This window comes from Panthera pardus, unplaced genomic scaffold (genome assembly GCF_024362965.1).
Source record: "Panthera pardus isolate Hobbes unplaced genomic scaffold, ASM2436296v1 HiC_scaffold_11, whole genome shotgun sequence".
NCBI classification, from domain to species: domain Eukaryota; kingdom Metazoa; phylum Chordata; class Mammalia; order Carnivora; family Felidae; genus Panthera; species Panthera pardus.
This window is the reverse complement of record NW_026526666.1, coordinates 65,262,119-65,285,790: the sequence shown is the minus strand read 5'-3', so window position 1 is coordinate 65,285,790 and position 23,672 is coordinate 65,262,119. Positions and strand designations below refer to the sequence as shown.

General features: G+C 34.6%; 1 protein-coding gene across 3 annotated transcripts in view; it reads right to left on the bottom strand.

Annotated features, from left to right (window-relative positions):
- The window catches only part of NRDC (nardilysin convertase), a 100,981-nt gene that overhangs the window by 8,951 nt on the left and 68,358 nt on the right, over positions 1–23,672 (bottom strand). For all 3 annotated transcript variants that reach the window (XR_002079903.2, XM_019449312.2, XM_019449313.2), the window contains 13 exons: positions 22,227–22,300; positions 21,065–21,134; positions 18,108–18,185; positions 16,682–16,802; positions 16,547–16,605; positions 16,193–16,247; positions 11,285–11,389; positions 9,120–9,243; positions 8,482–8,568; positions 6,656–6,775; positions 5,316–5,367; positions 4,006–4,156; positions 1,340–1,467 (listed from right to left, as the gene is read on the bottom strand). Coding sequence is in view for 2 of the 3 variants with exons in the window: in XM_019449312.2 (XP_019304857.1) it covers positions 1,340–1,467; positions 4,006–4,156; positions 5,316–5,367; positions 6,656–6,775; positions 8,482–8,568; positions 9,120–9,243; positions 11,285–11,389; positions 16,193–16,247; positions 16,547–16,605; positions 16,682–16,802; positions 18,108–18,185; positions 21,065–21,134; positions 22,227–22,300 (1,224 nt within the window). In the remaining variant the exon portion in view is untranslated. The remainder of the gene's footprint in view (positions 1–1,339; positions 1,468–4,005; positions 4,157–5,315; positions 5,368–6,655; positions 6,776–8,481; positions 8,569–9,119; positions 9,244–11,284; positions 11,390–16,192; positions 16,248–16,546; positions 16,606–16,681; positions 16,803–18,107; positions 18,186–21,064; positions 21,135–22,226; positions 22,301–23,672) is intronic.

Here is a 23,672-nt window from a genome sequence, read left to right as displayed (position 1 = left end):
TTTGGAGAGAAATAAATATATACATCTAACGTTTTTAGATTTAACAAGTAACAACTCTTCAATAAATGGATATGATTATTAGTTTACCACATTTGAATAAAGTAGCATTCAGTAGTTATTGGATACATAGGGCTATTTTTCATATTGATAGCTCTAGACAACTCTCCTTTCCAACTTATACTTGGTTATTAGTTTTTATAACTTTTTGTGATGAGATTATAAGTTATTACAGATTTCTCAACTGCTCCCTGCCCTGCTTTTGAATTTTGTTCATTTATGGGCTCCTTATGACTAGGTCAAAAGTAGGGCCTCTATATAACGTTGTGCTGTTTGTTCACCATTTATAGATGTCCAGCAAGGAGGTCAAGCCATGTGCACAAAGGGTGGTATCTACTCAGAGGGGACTTCTTTCTCCCCTCCACAAAGACTCCACCTGCTGATAGAGGCCACCCCAAAGGGGCACTTCTTCTGCTTCACACAGAGGTACCTCTGGGCTACCATTAGCCCTAGACAAAAGAACAGGCTCTAATGAAAGGCTCAGGGTGTTATGAGCAGGAGGTTTAAGCATTATTCTACAGACTGTCAGAAGCTTTTTGCTATCGTTTGGAAACTTGGCTGAATTCTGGGTAGTTGCAGTTGCCAGATAAACTATGGATTAAGCAATTTAACTCAACTACCTCATCATAATACCCTACATACTACAATCATCAGTAAAACAATTTTGAGTTATAACAAAGCCAGCATTCACCATCTTTTACTTACAAACTTTGGAAAAAACACCCAGGTTGCTTGCCTTTAGCCTATAAATAAGTATAGTAGGCTTATTTTAGTCCTACTCACAAATAGCTACTTAAGCTGGGTTCAGAAATCCTATAATCCAATGGACGATTTCCTAAACCATAGCCAATTCTAGTATGTCTGAAAAATAGCACTGAAACTATAGTCTCATCCCCCACACCTAACCCCTCAGGAAGGCAAATACTTTCAGGTCTTCAAAATATAAACTGATTCTGGGGCACTTGGGTGGCTTAGTAGGTTAAGCGTCTGACTTCAGCTCAGGTCACGATCTCACAGCTTATTGAGTTCGAGCCCTGCATTGGGCTCTGTGCTGACAGCTCAGAACCTGGAGCCTGCTTCAGATTCTGTCTCCATCTCTTTCTGCCCCTCCCCTGCTTGCGCTATGTCACTCTCAAAAACAAATAAACATTAAATTATATATTATATATGTATGTGTGTGTGTGTGTGTATATATATATATATATATATATATATATATATATATATATACATACATATATATATATACATACATATATAAGCTGATTCTATGTATACCCACTTGGCCAGAGTCTCAGGCTTGATGAGGATGTTAAAGTAGGTCTTCTTCAACTGCTCAGTTATCATTGTAAAAACAGCTGGTGTGGAACTGAATTCCGCTAAGTAGTCAATAATGAGCTGAAATAGTAGCTAAAAAGAAAAGAAAAAAGCACTTTAAGTAGAGAAGCATGAAATTCACTACGTTTTGGGGCAGGGATGAGGGGGGAAGGTTTTTCCCTTGTTTTTTACCAGGGGCCCAGCATGGTAATAGGCATTTGTAGAGGACATAAGAGAAGTACGTGACTCAAGGATCTTTAGGAGCTAAAATCCTCAATAACTGTGAAATTTGGAGCAATGGTTACTTCTTTTTTTTTTTTTAAATAGTTTTCATGGGTATTCTTAAACATTTTTTTTCATCCAAATAAACTTAAATCACTTTTTATTCAGCATCTCCATTGCCCCTAATTTGACTTTAACTGAGAGGGCATTACATATATATATAAATTTTGGAAGTAATGACAACTTTCTATCAAAGCTATTCTATCCAGAAACATAATGAGTCTCTCTCTCTTAATTTAAAGTCTTTTATTTATATGATTCTGTAAGATTTCTGGTTTCCTTTAGAGAGATTCTGTACTTTTCTTCCTTATTCCTAGGTATTCCGTTTTTCTCAATATCATATAACGGAGTACTTTTTCCATCCATTTCTATGTGGTTACTGCTACTATAGGAAAAAGAGCTATTGATTTTGATATACCGATCTCATGACCAGCCACATCATGTTATTTTTTAAACTTCAGTAGACTCTTAGGTTTTCTAAGAATACAATCATATCATCTGCAAAGGGGAATACTTTTTCTTTTCCAACTGGATTTTTTTTTTTTTTCCATTTTAATGTAGTAGCCAGAATAATAGAGATGATCATGTGTTTCCTTGGCTTGTGCCTGATTTTAGTGTTCAGCATTTCATCAGTTACTGTAACATTTGCTGTTACTGTTCTTAATGAAGGTTTTAAATTTCTCTTTAATGTTTTATTTTTGAGAGAGACAGAGTATGAGTAGGAAAGGAGCAGAGAGAGAAGGAGACACAGAATCTGAAGCAGGCTCCAGACTCTGAGCTGTCAGCACAGGGCCTGACATGGGGCTCAAATCCACAAACCATGAGATCGTGACCCGAGCGGAACTGAGATGCTTAAGTGACTGAGCCACCCGGGCACCCCTGAAGGTTTTTACTGTATTTAATTTCCCTCTATTCCTACTTATTAAGAATGCCTACTTACATTTATCAGATGATTTTTTAGTACTTATCATATAATGTTTCTCAATTGACCCGTTATGATGATTTGTGTTCATCAACTTAATACTGAACAACCAATCCTTTGCATTCTTCCCATTTGATCACATGAATTATTCTTTTTGTTACATTTTTAATTTAATTTTCAAATTTTTTAAATGAGTCTATATTATATAGGTGAAACTAGTGTCTACTTTGAGAGAGAGAGAGAGAGAGATTGATTGATAGATTCTATACCAGGTTTTAATATTAAGGCTAGGTAAGCTTCATAAAATTAAGAGCCTCAAATACTTGTCTATACCTTACACATATATTTTTTTACATTTATTTACTTAGAGAGAAAGCACACACATATGTGTGCGTTCAGCAGAGGAGCAGAGAGACAGAATCCCAAGCAGGCTCCACACTGTCAGCACAGAATATGGCTTATATTTTTTAAAAGCTCCCCAGGTAATTTCAAAACATACCTCTTAAATGACAACCAATGTTATTAGGCATTAATCTGTTTGGCTCTAAGCTACATTACACTTAGGCCTTTAAAGGTTGATAAAGGTTAAATATTCCACAGTGTCTCCTCCTGAGACCAATCTTTGTTCTCTGGGACAGTAATAGGGACAAGGGTACAAAGAAGAGAACTATAGTCTGCTCTTGGGTTTAGCTATGACAGAGAGGCCTCTTAGCACAGGTCTAACTTCTGCCAGGTCTTTTCCTCCACAATTTTTCTTGTATGAACCTAGTTCCGCAAATCTTAATATATGTCCTACACAAGAAATCAAGATATAAAATTTGTTGATGGACACATATTATTTTAGCTGGTATTTAATGGCATAACCCTCTTAGCTAGCATCCCATATTATTTCTTCTTCTGCTTAAGAAGTTTTTGACAAATAACACTGAAACATATTCCTTACCAAAAGATAAATTAACGACAAGATATATAGACCCTGTTTCTAAAAGGCTCAAAAACTTAGAAGGGAAATAAGACACATATTTGAAACAAAGGGATGGAGTGAAAGAGGAAGAAGGAAGGATACAAATATTTGAGTTCTACTCTGTCAGGTAATGTGCCACGTGCTTTAAATTTGTTATTACTGTCTGAGCATGAAATTAAGCTCACACCAGTCCAAAATGCCAGTGTTGGCTGCAGAGGAACTGACAGCAAAGGGAAGGGAAATCAAGCCTGAGGCATAGACTGTACTGCATGCATTGCTAATAATTAATGAATGTATATTGCTCTTATGTGTGGCCCAAGTTAGAATAGCTGTCACCAGCCAAGAATCCACATTTTGTTCTATGTATAGCAACCCATGCATAAACCTCTATACTTTGTGCTTTAGGGGCAACAAACATAAAATTTGAAGCTCTCTATGAGGAAAACAGAACATGTGTACTTACAGGTAGTTTGTGGTTGAATCCTTTCACTCGAATAATTAAACCATGTTCTCCAGCTACCAACTTGTACTCTAGCTGTGCCACATCTGCTTCATAAGCTGGTTCCGCAAGGTTATGGGTAAGGATATTGACAAAGATATCAAAGAGAACCACACTGAGAATATAAAATACAAATAGCACTATTAATTGGCAAGAAATAAACACAAATAAATATACTTTGATTTAACAACAGGAAACTTCACTTTTAGAAAGATGTTAATTCCACTACTCCAGAATGTAAAACTGTGTACTGAGTTAGAGTTTACCTAGGATTCAATTTTACAGGGACATTACAGACACCTACCTTTAGCAGTGCTTCCCAATCTTTTTCATGTTATATACACATACAAAATGTTAATATTTATACTGAAAAATGGGGTAAGTGTAAAAGGCATACAAGGCAATTGGCCCAAAGGCTCTGGCCATCCCCACAGCCTAGGTTTTCTGACTGACAAATTAAAAATCTGAGTGAAGGGGGAGATTAATACATTTTTTATGTGGTATTAAATGTTAGTGCTGCTTATCATTTTAAGGTTAGATTTTACAGTTCATTTATTTTTATTATTAATATTTTTTTTAACATTTATTTATTGTTGAGAGACAGAGCATGAGCAGGGGAAGGGCAGAGAGAGAGAGGGAGACACAGAATCTGAAGCAAGCTCCAGGCTCTGAGCTGTCAGCACAGAGCCTGACATGGGGCTCGAATTCATGAACTGTGAGATCATGACCTGAGCTAAAGTCGATGCTTAACCAACTGAGACACCCAGGCTCCCCAGATTTTACAGTTTAAGTAGCAAAGGAAAGGAAGAAGTACAGTAACATTTCCTGAACACCTCCTATGTTTCAGGGACATTTTAGGCTCTGACCTCCCACAGTGCAGGTATCTGTATAAATATATAAATTATTTGCTAAGAACAAAGTATAATCAGATTCCTTGCCAGTTTCTAAATATAAGATCAAACAGATCCATTCATTCTCATTACAAACTAGAAGCTAATCCAAACGCATCTTTAAGGAACTTTCTCAGTCCAATAATCCTATGATTAGCCTATACCATCAGCATGTGTTATAAATGGGTGGAGATGGAACAGCCACAATTCCATTTGAATGCTCAGTATCAATACAAATAATTTGTTTTGGGTACAGAAAAAATACACAAATCAGCAGCATAACTCAGTACTCATAGAGAAAATAACAGAATGATTCAGAATAAAACAAACCAAATAGTTTTTCCATAAGAAATATATTTTCCAGAAAAGAGGACAATTGCTTACTTTGCTGCAGACTTCTGTATCAAAGGTGAAATCAGATGGAAACGTATATATGCTAAAAGAAAAAAAAAAAAAAAAAAAAAAAAACAGATAAGAAATTACAGGCCAGAGGCCTCAAATATTTTATACATCTGCTATTTGACCCTAACATATTTTCTAAAAATTCTTTTTTTTTTTTTAAGTTTATTTTTATTTATTTTGAGAGAGATAAAGAGCCAAGGGGAAGGGGCAGAGAGAGAGAGGGAGAGACAGAATCCCAGGCAGGCTCTGCACTGTCAGTGCATGATGTAGGGCTCCAACTTACAAATCATGAAATCATGACCTGAGCCAAAGTCAAGAGTTGGACGCTTAACCGACTGAGCCACCCAAGTACCTCTAAAAATTCTGAAATAAGCTACTAGCCCTTAAATCCTCATTACATCTTTATCCTGAAGTGTCTTTAAAAAGTAATATTTACCAGTCTAAACAGTGTTCAGAAGGCACACTTCAGTCTATGGGAAGCACAAGTATATAGACAGATACACAAAGAAGCCTAGGAATAGTCATCTTTATTAATAGCTTTGGTCAGAGAACATGTTTACAGAGATATACATGTCAAAAACAACGGAACAATCCCAATGTTCACAGAGAGCTATAGCAGAGACTATCTAAAGAAACACTAATAAGCTATTCAAAAAACACCCTCCCAGTAATCTAAAAAATCCCTCAGAGCTACGTTACAGTTGTCTTGAGGTTAGGAATATGGGTTAAATACCAATGAAGAGCCCTCAGCCTTTTTGATTCTAAGTTGCTTCCGTAAGTTCCTATGCTATTCACAAGAACAGAAAATAAAAATGCAACAGTTTGGGTTAACACACTAAAGACTAGAACTTTGGAGTCTATTTCTGTATACCATGATTCCTTTATGATGAAAAGCAAAATGATAGAGGGAGAGAGAGGGAGAATATTTCACATTTGTAATGTTGGAAAAGGCTATCAATTGTGTCTCAGAATAATTTCCTTCAGCATACTTTTATCCTCTTTTTAAAAATAAAGTTTAAAACATACCACCATTCCCTAAGATGGCCAAAAACCTGGCTCTGCTTTCATTTAACCAGAAGAAAAAATATTTGAAAATAATTTCATTTTAGCCTTGAATCTTTACTTATTTCCTAGAATCTGTAAGGTATACAAGGGTTTCTGTGACAGCACTGGAGCACAGTATGAATCTGATAGATAAGCCTAGAAAACATCTTCAAATGAAGAGAAAGGAGAAAGGGTGATAGAGGGAAATAAGGTTGCTACCAAGTAGAGAAAGAGTTGATATACTTATTTCATTCCAATTAGAGAGGGAAACATTTTACCTTTGGGAATTTTGAATTTGTTGTCTTTCTTATACCACAGGCAACCTTGTAGAGTATTCACAATTTTAACAGGGTATTCTGTCTCAGGGCAATCAAAAGCCTTCAACATGAAGTCCGTGGCTAACAACAGAAAAGAGTAATAATTAATTCAGGTATTTCAGCAAGATTCCCAACAATCTTCAGTTCTGAAGTCTAGGTAACTTTTGTGGCAAAAATAAGCCAAATTAAGATGCTAGAGAACAATAAATTAGTAAAACAATACAGAATAGAAAATTCTCTTGGTCTTAAACTAAATGAACTCTGAAGATTTGTAATTTCCTAAAGGCCAATTCTGATCTCTCTGCATTCTGCTTCATTCCCTTTCTCAAAGACAATGTTAACCGTAAAAGGGACCTTTAGTCAGGATGGTTGTATAAACCAATTTATAAATGAATCCATTCTTGAATGTCTTATACCAATCTTACAGACTTCTGAAAGGTAACAAAAAAGTGAAAGTCAAACTTGTCCTCTCAGTTAATGAAAACCTAAATTCTTTCATCAATATGTAGGTGAGAAATAGCTACTTAAGAGAAAACTATAGAACAGAAAAAACTACTGGTTATATTTATTAAGAAGAATTGGGTTGTTTAGATACTTAAAGTTCAAGATGTGGAAATGAATGGTCTAAAATATGTGAGACTTTTTTTCCTAATTGAGGTTAGACTCACATAACAAAATTAAGCATTTTAAAGTGAACAATTCAGGGGTATTTAATACATGCACAATGTCGTGCAACCACCACTTCTATCCAGTTTCAAAACATTTTCATCACCCTAAAAGAAAATCTTTAAACCCATTACAGTCACTCCCTATTATCCACTTCCCCCAGCCACTGGCAACCATCAATTTGTGTTTCATCTATGGGTATACATATCCTGGATATATCATAAATGGATCCATAAATGGAATCATACAACCTATAACCTCTTGTGTCTGGCTTCTTTAGCATGTTTTTAAGGTTCATCCACATTGTAGCATGTATATACCTCATTTCTTTTTATGACTATTACTCCTTTGTATATACTTACCACAATTTGTTTATCCATTCATTCACTGATGGACATATGAGCTATTTCCACTTTTGACTACTGTGAATAATGCTGCTATGAACATGCATGTACATGTATTTGTTTGAGTACCCATTTTCAATTCTTTTGGGTATATTCCTAGGAGTGGAATTGCTGGGGAAAATTCTGAATAAATTAGTTATATACAACTGTAACCTTTGACTTAGGTAGCTTTCTCATAGTTAGAATGTTTCCCACTCTAAGCTAGTACACAGGCACAGATACAAACATATATACCTACACAGAATAAAAGTTCTTAAAATAATACTTTATATAATTAAACATTTTGCTATTTTCCATCCTAATTAATTTTTTTAATGCTTTCATAACTCATTACACAGAACTCACAACCCATTACAATGATTTCACAAACCTTGTAGTTTGAAAAACACTAGCACGGCAATTCCTACAGAGATGATAGGGAAGGATCAGCTATGACATACAAAAAAGCAAAAGCTTCAGAGTCCCAAGATCTACATTTAAGTCCTGTTTCCTCCATTTACCAACTGAATAGTCTGGGACATGTTACTTTCCTTTTTTAAGCCTCAAGTTTTCTCATTCAAAAAAGTAAGAAAACAGTAATCCCTATCCCAGAGTGTTACACTGGGAAGCTGAAATATGAACTCAAATGATACTTTGGAAATGTACTATATAGATGCTATTTGTTTTGTTTTATTACTACATAAATGAATTATGTATAATTATTGCTATTTCACTGACCTATGTACTTGTTTTCAGCTGGAAGATGAAGATCTGGATTTAATTCGAAATTAGACTTCCATAGGTCAGCCCACGAGTTTTCAACATCTGTGGAGATGAAAAACAAACTGATCCAATAAACCAGCAATGTTGAGAATTCTCTTAATGACAAACCAGTTAACAACCAGCCTTCACAAATCAATTCTCTTTTCTTAGGAAAACTATAATATATCCAGGCATTCTAGCTATTTACCACTCAAAGTGTAGTCTTAGCAGCATTGGTATCACCTGGGAGCTTGTCAGAAATGCAGAATCTCAGGCACTACTCCAGAGCTAGCGAATAAGAATCTGTATTTTAATAAGATGTCTAGGTGATACTACATGTACACTGAAGTTTCAGAAGTACTTTGCTAAAACACAATCAAAAAACCCTTCCCCAAACTATCCAGAAAACAGGATTTTTTTTTTTACTAGTTAATAAGTAGCTATAAAACACAGCAGAAAATAATTTTTTGTTAAGCAGTATAATTTTCATTTCAAAGTCAACTCCTAAAAAAAGGATATACTTTTTTCCCATAGGAACCATCAGATGAAATATTAAGGAATAAAAATTCTCAGTTGAGTTAGATAAATGTGGGACTATTATTAAAATATTTTACCTTCCATACTATACTGAGTCCCAAACCATTTCTCCTTGAGGTCACATTTTCCCTCATTAGCACCAGACAGTAGAACAAGATTTGCTTTTTGTGGCAGCAGCTGATTAAGAGCTTCAGCAATGACCTAATCAGGGGAAGGTAGAGAGACACACACACATACACAATAATAACTTTAACCTAATACATCTCTGTTAAAAAGGCAAAATCACGTTATGGTAGGCATCCCCAAGATCCTAGCATCTTAATGCTCATGAAATTATCGTCATGAACACCATAATTTATAAAACTTTGTTAGTCTATTGTTTCAAATGTTTCTTGATAAGCTATAAACCAGTGTCCATCTCAAATCCTACGTAATAATAGTGCTAACAGTAGAAACAGCTCTCATTTATTAAGTTTTACTATGTACCAGGTAGTGCTTAATATACATTATTTCATTTAATCCTAAAAACAACTCTAAGGCATACCCATTTTATAAAAAATAATACTCAGGTTCCTATTAAAAATTAAGTAATTTGTTCAGGTTAAAGATTACATAATCTGCACAGAACAACACATCTAGAAGTGGCAAAGGTGGAGTTCTAAACAAGTTCGTACATGATTCCAAAGACTATGCTCTTAACCCCTAGGTATTATACTACCTTCATCCCCAAGAATCAGTAACATGATACCATTGCAGGGCCTCCTTCAATAATCCTTCAGCTATGACAGGAATAAACAAAAGATTTTGTGGGTAAAGTTTGAAACCCTGACTAGCATTTGAATACCATTTCTTTGAGAAACACAACAAATGGAGGTTCAGAATAAACTGCTTGGGCCCCTGGACACAATATTCCCAGGAGATAACAAGAATATTATCACTGCCTCTTCCTTTACCTTTCCATTATCTTTTTTTTTTTTTTTTAATGTATGTTTATTTTTAAGAAAGAAAGAGAGAGAGAGAAAGAGAGAGAGAGAGAGGATGAGTACGGGAGGGGCAAAGAGAGAGGAAAACACACAATCCCAAGCAGGCTCCAGGCTCTGAACTGTCAGCACAGAGCCTGATGCGGAGCTCAAACTCACAAACCATGAGATCATGACCTGAGCTTAAGTCAGACACTTAATTGACTGAACCACCCAGGTCCCCCACCTTTCTGTTATCTTTAAAATTAGTAGTTTTGGAATACCCTAATCAAGATTTCTCAATCTCAACATTATTAACATCTTGGACCAAATAATACTTTATTGTGGGGTGCTGTCTTTTGCACTATAAGATGTTTAGCTGCCATTTCTGGCCTCTAACCCACTAGATGCCAAGAGCATCCCACAGTTATGACAACTGAAATGTCTCCAGACATTGACAAATATACCCTGGGGGCAAAATCAGCCAACTGAGAACTGCTATCCCATATGGAGCAAAATGACTTCACCCCAACAAGTAAAGGAGGAAAGACTCAAACCAACTATTTATTTGTATATAATAATTATCTCTAAGTCACATGTTTCAAATTCAGGGAATCTTTTATTTCTTTTTTTTTTTTAATGTTTATTTATTTTGAGAGAGAGAGCAAGCGGGGTAGAGGGTCAGAGAAAGAGGGAGAGAGAATCCCAAGCAGGCTCCATGCTGTCAGTATGAAGTCAGACGTGGGGCTTGATCTAACAAACTGTGAGATCATGACTTGAGCCAAAATCAAGAGCCAGCTGCTTAACTGACTGGGCCACCTAGCGCCCCAGGGAATCTTGTATTTCTCAGAAACATTTTCAAAATGGTTAAATTTAATTGCCCAGAGTATCTAACTGAGTTAGATAAGGTAAGCAAAAACAACTCACTAAATAAGGTTACCAAAAAGGTGAGCGAAACATCTCCCTAAGTAAGCTTAACAACCAAAGCACGTAATTCTTAGGAATCACTTTAATTGTTTTAGTAGATGTTTCAACACTTGAAAAACAGTGAGAATAATAGTACCTAAGAAATGGACTTGGTTTTCTCCTCATATTAAAACATAATCATATACAACAATCATGAAAAACTGCCAAAAAAAATACTGTTATTTCTTCCATTTAAACAAACAAAAATCTGATATATTTAACCAAGTTTTCTACATTCTCACAGTTCCTAAGTCATGTCTGCACTTCTCCCCCTTCTCTCTGTCTAAAAGTAACTCTCAGAAATGAAACGTCCTTACTTCTGGCTTGTATTCAAAAAGAAGCTGATCTCCAGTGAGGAAATCCTGTAGCGGGTACAGCTGCATGTTTTCACACATATTTTCCACATACTCAACTGGATCTGTCTGTAAAGAGATATAATTATTTCACACCAGAAACTTCCATTATCCTTAATTTACCACAAAATATACTTTTTCTCTTTTTATGAACAATGAAACCAAGAGCTTCTGAACAGAAATAACCAGATACAATTTTAGCCTAAGCATCTAGCTCCCCATTGGGGGGGGGGGGGTGTGGGGGCAGAGAAAGAAAGAAAGAAAGAAAGAAAGAAAGAAAGAAAGAAAGAAAGAAAGAAAGAAAGAAAGAAAGAAAGAAAGAGAAGTTGATGCTCTGAATTCTAAGAAAATTTAGCCAGAGTTACCATCTTAAGGAGTTTAACCTGACACCCCTCCAATCCCCAACCTGAGCCCAACAACACACAAGGCTCTAATCATGTCATGACCTCTTTGTGAGAATAATTACAACACTGAATTGTAAATGCTTATTTATATGTCAAGTACCCCATATGACTGATGATGCCCATAAAGACAGGGTCTTCATCATGTATCACTACAGCACTATCACTTGAAAACTATCTGTAAACATGAATCAGATCAACGTAGAAATCAAAATGTGTCATTAAAGTCTTGATATAAGAAATTATATTAATCAGTATATTACCTCAATTTAAAAATGAAAGAGTGACCACAAGTTCTCTAACCTATGAAATGGAAATACTTTTTCAGAGGAAAGCAATCAATTCAAGTACTTATTGAGCACCCAGAGGCACAGAATCTTAAAGCTGACAAGTCCTTCAGACACCAAGTGGTTCCATTCCCACATTTTATAAGGAAATACACCCAGACTGATTGGATGACTTGCCCAAAGTCACACATTAAGCATCAGGCAGAATAGACACTAGAACTCAGGGCTCCTAATGTAGCAGCAAACACGCTTTCTAAAATACCACACTATCCAGTCCTTTACTAGACAGAATGGGTTGTTCTCTCATCTAATGGAAGACACAGGAGAAGTGAAGGTTACTGCATTTATGGAGAAGAAATAATGCATGCATACATCAAACTAGAGACTATAGGTATATATATTATCTACTATATTATCACATAAAAATAGAATAAGAAGAAAGTAAGGAAACACTGTTAGGTTTTGTTTTTGTTTTTTGCCCCACTTCAGGAAACATTCCTGAATCAAGTTGACTGTCACTAAGGTGCTATTATTATTTAAAATGATTCCTCCTACTCTCTTCTACTTTTTAAAAATAAGTTATTCTCACTAGCCACTTAGTTATAAAGTAAATGGTCAGTATGCAACAAAATTGAATGATTCAAAATATTTCCAATAAAAAAACACTAAGGACCTTGGCTAAAAGCAGATCTCCAGTACCAAAGCAATGGAGCAGGTATTAAGAAAAACACTTAAATGATATCCTCTAATTTTTTAAAGATATTAATCCACATACCATAAAATTCACACTTCTAAAGTACACAATTAAAAATGAAATAAAATTTAAAATAAAGCATACAATTCAGTGGTTTTTAGTATATTTACAAAACTGTACAACCATCACCACTATTTAGTTCGAGAATATTTTCATCACCCTAAAATGAAACTCCCATAACCGCTAAGCAGTCACTCCCTGCTACCCACTCCCCCTAGCCACTGGCAACCATCAATCTGTGTTGTATTTCTATGAATTTACCTATTCTGGAAACTTCATATAAATGGAATCATATTAATATGCAACCTGCAGTGACTGGCTTCTTTCATTTAGCATGTTTTCAAGGTTCATCCATGTTGTAGCATGAATCAGTACCTCATTCCTTCTCACAGCTAACATTCCACAGTATGCGTATTCTACATTTTGTTTAACCATTCATTTGTTGACGGGCATTTGGGTGTTTCCACTTTGGGCCTATAATGAATATTGCTACTATAAACACTTGTGTACAAGCATTTGTGTGGACAGGTTTTCTATTCTCTTGTATATACCTAGGAATAGAACTGATGGTAGAGCTTATATGGTAACTCTATGTAACTTTTTAAGGAAATGCCAAGCTGTTTTCCAAAGCAGCTGCACCATTTTACAATCCTACCAGCAATATATGAGGGTTCTAATTTCTCTACTTCTTCTCCAACACTTGTTATTGTCTGTCCTCTAATTTTTTTATCTACTTCTTACTGCCTTCCATTATTGTTACATTAATGCTGTTTTTCTGCCTGCAGAAAAGAACTTAAGCAGCTCTTTCTAATTCAAATTACTGATTTATAAGATATATTGAGTTCAAGTTCCTATGGAAAATAATTTTTTAGATTTCTTAATTAAATAAGACTGATGTGAATAGTTTGGAAAGGGAATTCCTATCTGCCTTTATTGATGAAAACCAGAAAGTCTAAAGAGGAGGCATTCCAACTTTGTTAAAAAAAAAATTTATAAAAGCCTTAAAAATAATTAAAATAATTAAAATAATTAACTTGAGTTAGCAGTTCACACAGAGATATAGACCTTTCTGAATTGTTCTCACTTTTCACTGATTAGGTTTAAAATTAAGATGTCTTGGACACATGTTTTAAAATCAAGACAAGTATTCATAAATATTGTTAAAGGTAAAAAAAAAATGAGCTACAAAATGGGGAGATTTCAGTAAAAAGATATCCGAAATGTTTTGCTAAGAAGAAACTGGAGGGACAGAACAAAAGTGTCACTCACTCAACCAATGCTAAAAAGCTGATCCTCAAAAAAGGAATGTGGGTGTCACATATGGTTGTATTCCACAATTCTTGATCCCACTCCTTCCCTGCCATAGTTCTGACCCACATGTTGCCACCACAGCTGATAAGGACACTGCACAAAATCACTCCTGGTAAGGTAGGAGGCAGGTCTTGTGGAGTTCTATGCATATCAGTCCACTTATAGGGAAGAGTGTTTATAGAACACTCTAATGGCCAATATATGTGTCATAGCAGCCTTTCTGATTTCATAGAATAAGATTTTCTTTTTGGTTTTTTGGTTCTTGGTGGTGGTGGTTGTTGTTTTGTTTTGTTTTTTTTTTGAGAGCATGCACGCACGTGTGTAAGCACAAGTGGAGGAGGGGCAGAGAAAAAATCATAAGCAGGCTCCACGCTGGGACACAGGCCTCAATCTCATGATCATGTGATCATGACCTGAACCAAAATCAAGAATCAGACACTTAACTAACTGAGCCACCCAGGTGCCCTTAGAATAAGATTTCTATTTCGATTTCAATGATTCAAGTGCAAAGAGCAGATTACACAGGAATCAACAGCAACGAGACGCTTACAGTTTTTGTGACCTTGTTACATATACCTAAATCTTCTTTACTTATAGTAAATATTCAGAGAATTGTCTCTGGTGATGATCCAAAAAGCCAGCTTCAAGATGCTCTGTGAAGCAGTTCTAAATCAGAGGCTTTTAATCCAGGGTCCACAGACATCTCCCACAAGATAGAACAGTGGACAAATTCAGGGGCATGTATGTGCACAAATTTGGGAATAAATTACATTATTTATCTTCACTAACCTCTAAATTAGCATTTTTATTCTATTATGAATATAGGCAACAGGTCACAGTTGTATTAGCAGCATCTATGACGAACCAATAAAAAAATCACAATATAGTTGTAGATATCTCACACTGCTACTTAAAACTGAAATAATTGTTAGACCTACTGCTAGACCTTGTTACTTAATATGTTAAGAAAGAGACACATTACTATTTTTTTTTACCGTTTTAAGTACTTTATACTTCAACAGTCGTTTGTAAACTGCTGTATTTTATTTTATGCACTTAAATACAATATTTTATGAATTGTATAATATTCAACAATATTGTTTCAATGTGATTTCCCAACTATGACAATATTAGTGAGGTTATGCAAGAGAATACATTTGTGTAGCAGATACATGCTAAAATAAAAAAAATTTAGATGTGAAGTACCATGGTATCTGTAATTAAATCTCCAATGTTTTGGGAAAAAAAGATACACATACACACATACATATGTAAGGAAAAGAGACAGAAGAAAATATAGAAAACTATTCACAACTGGTGAACCTACATGAGAGATAAACCAGTAACCAATAACAATTTTTCTGAGAGATTAAAAATTTGAAGGGATGAAATATTATTCTAAGGAGAGGTCCACAGGATTCAACAGATTTCCAAAAGGATCCAATACACAAAAGGGTTTTAGAGAAACCCTGTTTTAAACTCCTTACCTTTCAGCCTTATATAATACCTTCCTTTCAAATACCCTATCCTACAGATACCCAGGATCATTTACTTTTTCGCAATATTCCAGAGTTCCTTACTTAATGTTTTCCTTGTTGCTTACAATGTATCCAAACTTTATCCATTTTTTAATGCTGAACTCAATTCAAATTTACCACATCCATGGAGCCTTCCCTGATTCTATTCCAATCAAGGCAAATGCTCTCCTTGCCCTGAAATCCTAAACCATGCCATTTCTAATAGTACATATGGTAATTACTAGAGATTATCCTACAGAATTTCTTCATGTCTTCATAATATTAGAATTTCCCAAATATCAAGTACCATAGCAAGCTCTCTCTGTTTATCAAAAGGATAGACAGATGGATGAGTACATATATAAAATGATTGTTGCACAACATGATCTATGTGAATCTGCCCACCTCTCACGGTTACACAATACACATAACTCAGAAACACAAAAGTTAATTTTCAGATAACCTCAAGGGCATCTTGGGACTCACATGACACAGAGTGGCAGAATTAAAACTCCAGTGACACTTCCAAAAAGAGGAATAATGTCCACACGAGTTTCAACTTGATCACAGAAAACATTCAAAAAGAATTTAACTTCCAGTACCTGTTCTTGGTAATGAAATTCATTATCCTCAATTTTCTGAATCTCTTCAAAAATTCTGTGAAAGAAGAAAATTATAAGTAGAAGATATATTTACATTTCTCATTCGAATCCTCAGCAAGAAAAGAGAAAAAACAGACTGGCCACATAAACGTAAACCCTTAACGTTTCGTGTTCTCATGTAATATAGGTAATATTCACAGGTAGAAGAAGCAGGATATGGAGCCAGTGAAGGAACTTAGGCAGGAAATGCCTAAAAAACTATCTCGGTAGGACTAAAGCATGTCTATTTGTCAGTCTGAATGCTAAAACACACTAGGATTGATTCCTAGCCTAATTCTAGTATCTATATATTACCTTTTTTCTGGGCCTAGCTTCTGCAGCATTTTCAAATACTGGAAGACAGTATGAGCAACCTGAAAACAAAATATCTGATTATGCTTTTGCATAAAGTCATATCTATATTTTTTTAATTCCATTTTAATTATTTACCTCATAGAAATGTTCATAACCCTCATCAGTCAATGTAATAGAAATGCTGAACACTGAGTAAGTAGAATTTTGCTCAAATCCTGTCTCACCATTTCCACCAAATAGTGCAAGAGCCCAGCACCTATTGTTAGGAAAAAATGAATCCAATCAATATCTTGGGATTGATAGCCTACAAATACTTCAAATTAACAAAACAGGTAGGCTTTCTATATAAAATTTGGGAAGCTCAGTCTTTGAGGCAAATGTACTTTCCAAAGGTAAGTTTAAAAGTACAAATTTCTAAAGTACAAGGCGTCCCAAACAATTGCACTGCATGCAAGAATCACCAGAAGGAAATAACAGCCGTATTTATTTGTTTAATGGAAACAAATATATATATTGCAACATAGTAAAACAGGTTTATGAAGACATAGTTATTATTGTTGAAGAGAACAGTACAAAATATTAAAATTATGGTTGCTGGGAGGCATTTCACTCATCCCTCTCGAACCAGTCTCCCAGAAGCAGCTTAAACACTTCAGATACATCTCTCCTTAGGATGTCAAGTGAGCCCTTTGACACTATCAGCTAACCTCTACAGGTTGTTTAAGAAAGAAGCAGTGAAACTGTATCTTTTCCTGACTAGAATAATCCTGAAAACCTAAAGTAAGAAAGGAGGAAGCCAGAATGAAGAATGTGAAATTCTAAAAAAGTTCGGTAATGTAGAGAGATTGAGCACATCTCAAAGCACTTTGCATTTATTATGTAAGTCATATATGTAACTATTATCATTATTCTTTTGTAATAACCCTGGCCTTTTAGCTTTCTTTGAATGTTCTGGTCCTATCAGTACTTTAAAGTACTTATTTATAATTCTCATCTTCCTTTCCATTCTTGAATTACTCTACAGAAAAATCAAACAAGGACGTACTTTAATTATTGGTCCTGATTTAAAGCTAGATTTCTGTGATTTGGCTAGGCAACTTAAGCAAATGCTTAAATGTATTAGGAAACATTCTGCTAACACAGCCGCACAGAATGTTTATAGTCCCACTATTTGTTATGCTTTCTCTGCCCAATGTAGTTTTAAAGTCCACCTTTTGGGTTAGGACAGTCTGGAGATCCATAGCATTTAAATAACCGACTTCTTTACTATTCAAATCTAAATTCTTGATTAGAGCTAACCTTCTATGTAACTCTGGAATCTATTTTTTTTATGATTTTTTAAATTTTGTGTACTACTTCCAACAAGGGCTAAAAGGTGGCTCCCAAGGAAATAAATATAATAGGACTATTAACATAACCTAGGTATTAAGTGACTATAATTAAGCATTAGATTTGATGCTAGGCTTTCTGGCAAATAAAGTCAAAAGAATGGGTTATAGAATGTTTACTATTATTTTTCAGACATTGCTATACTAAAAATACTTATTAATTAAATACTTGCTTTTTTCTAAGGTAAGAAAGAATGCTGCCTTTGCCTTCATGTCCAACCAGCCAAGAGATATAGTGAAGTGGTTTCACCCTTTAAAAAAAATATTAAGGTCAGAAACAAAAATAATTAAGGTATAAGCAACACCAGGAAATCTTATGTCAAAGGTTATGATATTTAAGAATATGATTATAAACTTATTATCACATAAATTCCACCACACATGAAATTATTATTAATTTGACAATAGCAGGATAAAAACAGAAAACATGGTAAAATTTAACTTCTTTACTTGAAATCACTGAATGAGTATAATCATTCCAAAATTAAGACTACTGCTTTTTCTCTTGGACACTCAAACTTCTTTTCATGGTAAAATCTTTCATTTTTGTTTCACCCAAAATGGAAACTACATACATTCCCTATCATTTTAGAACCTAATACAGATAATGAATCACTCAGTATCTGAAAAGCTTTCAGTATTGCATCAGGTTCTGTGGTAAAAATAAATGTGTTGCTTTATGGGTCAGATAATCTAACATTTAGTTTTAGTTTTTCCTTTAAGTAAATGCATGATCCTGAACAAGAGACTTAACTTCATTGTATTTTTCTTTTTCTCTTCACTTGGCCAACTACTTACTCATAGAGTGTTCATGACAATGTAATATAAGTGCAAGAGGTATAAAAATGCTACATTATATAACAACATACTTTAAAATCTGAGTAGTTGTATATATATTAAATGGTCTTTTCCCACTGACTTCTGCTATAATTTCATAAATGTATTCCCACCAAAACAAAAATATATAGAAAAATAAAGTTAGAAAATCTAAGAATTCTTAAATTTTAAAATTAGTTTACAGAATTATATTCAGTAAACTCTTAAAAACCAAGATATAATATAATGATCTCAACTACATTAAGCAATTCCCAAACCCCACATAAGATTGTTTAAAATATGAATTTGAATTACACCTATCCTAAGACTGATGTAGGGAAAGTACATTAGTTAAAGAATAAACTCAGTAGATTACACAGTATCTGCATCTGAACTAATGGTTTTGTATTTGTAACTCTGTAGGGATAAAATTTGCTTTTTTGTAAAAACAAAATGGGTCCCTCAAAAGGCTAATTCACGTAGAGATTTGAAAAGATTCATGATGAAAGCCACATTAAAACAGTCCATAAAAAATAATAACTGGATGAAAACATATAGAAATTTTAACATTCTTTGGAAAAGACAATCATGAATGACTTTTTTTTCTACTTTTCAGTGATTTTCAGGATTTCTACAATGAATCTACCTTAGTAATCAATAGGATAAATAAGCCTTTGTTAATTAGAAAACTAAGCATTACCCAAAAAAAGGAGGAATAGTATATACAGTATGATTTCATTTTCATAAAAAAAGGTATGTTTCATATTCAGTTTTAATGTCTGAAGGATATATAAGAAACTATTAATGTTGGGCCTTTTAGGAAACAAAGAAATGGGGAAGCACAGCTTTACTTTTTACTAAATACTCTTTTGTCCTATTTTAATATTTTACAAGTATTATTTTTATAGTAAAAACTTTTAAATATGCATATAATAGGGGTGTGTAGGTGGCTGAGCCGGTTAAGTCTCCAACTCTTGATTTTGGCTCAAGTCATGTTCTCACAGCCTGTGAGATCTCACGTCAGAATCCCCTACCTGGGATTGTCTCCCTCCCTCTCTGCCCCTCCCCTGCTCACACACACGTGTTCTCTTTCTCTCTCTCTCAAAATTAAATAATATGCACATAAGAATTTTAACACTTTTGGGCACAATCTACCATAACTACACAATCAATGTACACTGCTTTTTCCTGTATTATCCTTGCACCAAAAGCAAGTAGACAATACACATGTCCTCTACTTTCTCACTGTAAGTGAGAATGGTATCATTTTTGATGGGATGTTTGAATATTCTATCACATGTGAAAAAATTTTTTACTGAACTTAAGCAACATTACTTCTGCTTGTGTGTTTATTCTTATGGTTTGGTTTTGTTGGTAATGGTTTAAAAAAAAATAAGGTAAACTTTTATCAGTTCATTAGCATTTGTTTTTAATCAGAAAAGTATTTGTAGGCATTGACTGATCTTTATCTTTAAAGAACATCTTAGCTCAAGCTATACTGCTCAGTTGAAATGTTTTCCTAATCTGAATAAATCTTCCCTAACTCATTACCACCTCAAATGTGTAGGTCCTTAAGATTTCAGCTGTAGTCATATTCTAGGCTCAAAATTATTTAACTTTACTTTTAACAAGATCAAATTGAGGGGCGCCTGGGTGGCTCACTCGTTTAAGCGTCTGATCTGGAGCCTGCTTCAGATTCTGTGTCTCCCTCACTCTGTTCCTCTCTCTCTCAAAAATAAAACATTAAAAAAAATCAAACTAAATGATCACCACTGACAAATAAATCATAAGCTAATATATTTTTGTACTCAAAGTACTAAAGAAATTAATTACAAAAGTTAGCACTCGTACAAAGATACTTAATTTCAAAGACTCAGAAGAGGTAACCAGCTGTAAGAAAACTCTAGTTTTTATCCCAGAAGACATTAAAATATACAGCATAGTTTGAAAACTCTAGGAGTAGTGAAGTCCCAGTTTATCACATTACAGAACACTCAAATTTAAACCATTTAGTATTCTTTAAAAATATGACTCTTGGGGCGCCTGGGTGGCTCAGTCGGTTAAGTGGCCGACTTCAGCTCAGGTCATGATCTCACGGTCCGTGATTCGAGCCCCACGTCAGGCTCTGTGCTGACAGCTCAGAGCCTGGAGCCCGTTTCAGATTCTGTGTCTCCCTCTCTCTCTGACCCTCCCCTCCTCATGCTCTGTCTCTCTCTGTCTCTAAAATAAATAAACGTTAAAAAAAAAAGTTAAAAAAAAAAAATATGACTCTCATTCAGTATGTACTGGAGTAAATTTGCCCTTCAACTCTTACCTGTAATGTTGCTGTTGAGGGGGAAGCGCCCATGTGATGGTCAGAGCATGAATTTTCCTGATTGGAACAACTAAACAAAAAATTTTTCAGAAAAACAGATATAAGTGTCTCTCCATAATTTTTATTATGCTACACGATTTTTTATTGCAATATATTTCATCCTCCAATAAACAGGGGAAGGTTAAATACAATGCAATTATTATTTCAAGTTGCCAATTTTCCAATTTGAATAGCGCAATTTTTAGAAATTTCTCTTCAATTTGGTTTCACAGGTGGAGAAAACATGGATAAAAAAACTACAACTGAAAATAAGTTGTCTCTGGGAAGAGTCAGCTTAGATAGAATGGAACAGAAGGCAGATAAAACGTGTGACAAAAAGCCATTGATCAAAGAAAGGGAAGAGGAGAGAGACAGCCAATGGGGTGAAGGAGGAAGTGGAGGAAATACCTAAGCAATCCGGAAAAAAAGAAAAAAAACCTGCCATGTTAAAAAGATCAAAGAAAGAGAAAAGCTAAATTAAGAATATTTCTGCAATATTCACTATGGGCAAATTATTAAGTAAATTATAGCAGAGCTCATTGGGAAATTATTACCCATATTAAATGAAAAAAAGCAAGAGATAGAAGTGTACATATTTTATCATCTCGAGTATGTTAAAATATACCTATAGAAACTTTGTCAAAAGGAAATTTGCGAAAATGACTTCTCTACGTGGTAAGCTTTAAGGGTGACTTTCCCCCCTATTTCTTTACACTTCATTTTTACTTTTATTTTTCTTCATTTAACAAAATTGTTTTTATAATTAAGATAAAAGGAAATAATTTGAAAGTTTTATCCATCCTGTATTTTTCTCTTTTTAAAGGTAATAAAGAGCAGAGCATAGATTAAATGAAATAGGAAAGAAACAAAAACCAAAGAATAAAAAGAACAAGGAGAAAACAGGGACAAAGCATGAAACAGACTCAAGTAGCAGCAGGGTAGCAGACCAATCTGCTGCCAGTTACTGGCCTGTCACTAATTGGATCTCCTCTGTCCTTATACTTCCTTTCCAACCCAGCTATACTTTCTGTTATCATTTTCAAAGAAAATTGGCAGCCTCAATTATGTTTTAGAGAATGCGCTGAAGTTATTTCAAACAGTTTTAAACCTTTGGTTCACGAACCTCTATAAAGTTTGTTAAATGCTGGTGTGTCAAATGGATCCGTTAAATGGCCAAAGTTTGGTTTGGGTAACCCACTGAAAATAAAACACATATATTAAAATTTAATTGGCAAAAGCCTTTATAAGCAGTATCTTTAGGGATGCCTAACTGATAGGTATTTATAATTATAATCTATTCTATATACTCCTGGCTGAAAAGCATTCTAGGCATAAGCAAATAGATGGCAACAAAGCCACAAAATCCTGAACTGTCATGTCAACCTCAGTCCTAGTAATTCAAATGCCTTTAAAACTCATGGGAGACAGAAAACAATTGAAGGGGCCTCCCTGCCCAATATTTACTACCTCTATCAGCCCCATTCAACTTCAATTCTCCTCCTATATAAAGCTACTTCAGAAAGAAAACATACTAGAGATTTTTTTTTTAATTCAACAAATATATATGAAATAATTATTAGGTATGAAGCACTGTATTAGGCATTGTGGTATTTAAAAGACATGGCCTTTCCTTCTGGAGGCTTCTCATGTGGTTGAAGATATTAACTATTTCTTCTAAAACATGGTCAATATGAATTATTATTAAATACCTAGAAGATTTTTTAGAACCAAAGTTATTAGTGAGTATTATTTAAGAGAATTTCTAAAAGTGCTTATCAGGGATTGACAGGACCTAATGAATCTCTCCAATCAATATACCTCTGATTTTATTGGCAAAGTTTCACAGTAAAACACATTTCAATCTGCCATTTAACATTTCCATAGCTCATACTCATTTCTTATCAAAACAACCAAAACCAAACAAAACAACCCTACAACTATGACATGACTTTCATTATTTTTCCATACATAAAAGTACTGCTAATTATCAATGGAAATTTACATAAAGCCAAGTTAATAATAATCATTCAGCTGTTACTACAATATTCTAACATTTTCATAGTGAATTTTTCTTTCATAAACTTAAATTATGCCCTGGAATGAGGAACTGGAAGAAATCTAGCTTACTCACCTGATGGAAGAAAAAAACCTTTCATTTATTGTATTAAAATGCAAACTACTTAGGAGTAGAAAAAAGGACTTAAGTATTTCAGAATTTATTTTTTATATTCTTTGTAACAAAAATGTAGCAATAAAACGTTTTTTTTTTTTTTAACGTTTATTTATTTTTGAGACAGAGAGAGACAGAGCATGAATGGGGAGGGGCAGAGAGAGAGGGAGACAGAATCGGAAGCAGGCTCCAGGCTCTGAGCCATCAGCCCAGAGCCCGACGCGGGGCTCGAACTCACGGACCGAGAGATCCTGACCTGAGCTGAAGTCGGGCGCTTAACCGACTGAGCCACCCAGGCGCCCCAATAAAACGTATTTTAAATAACTATTATTTTGAAGAATTTGAGGTAGATAAAAAGTAGTAGTTATTTGACCTGGAACTCTATATACAATTTCTAAT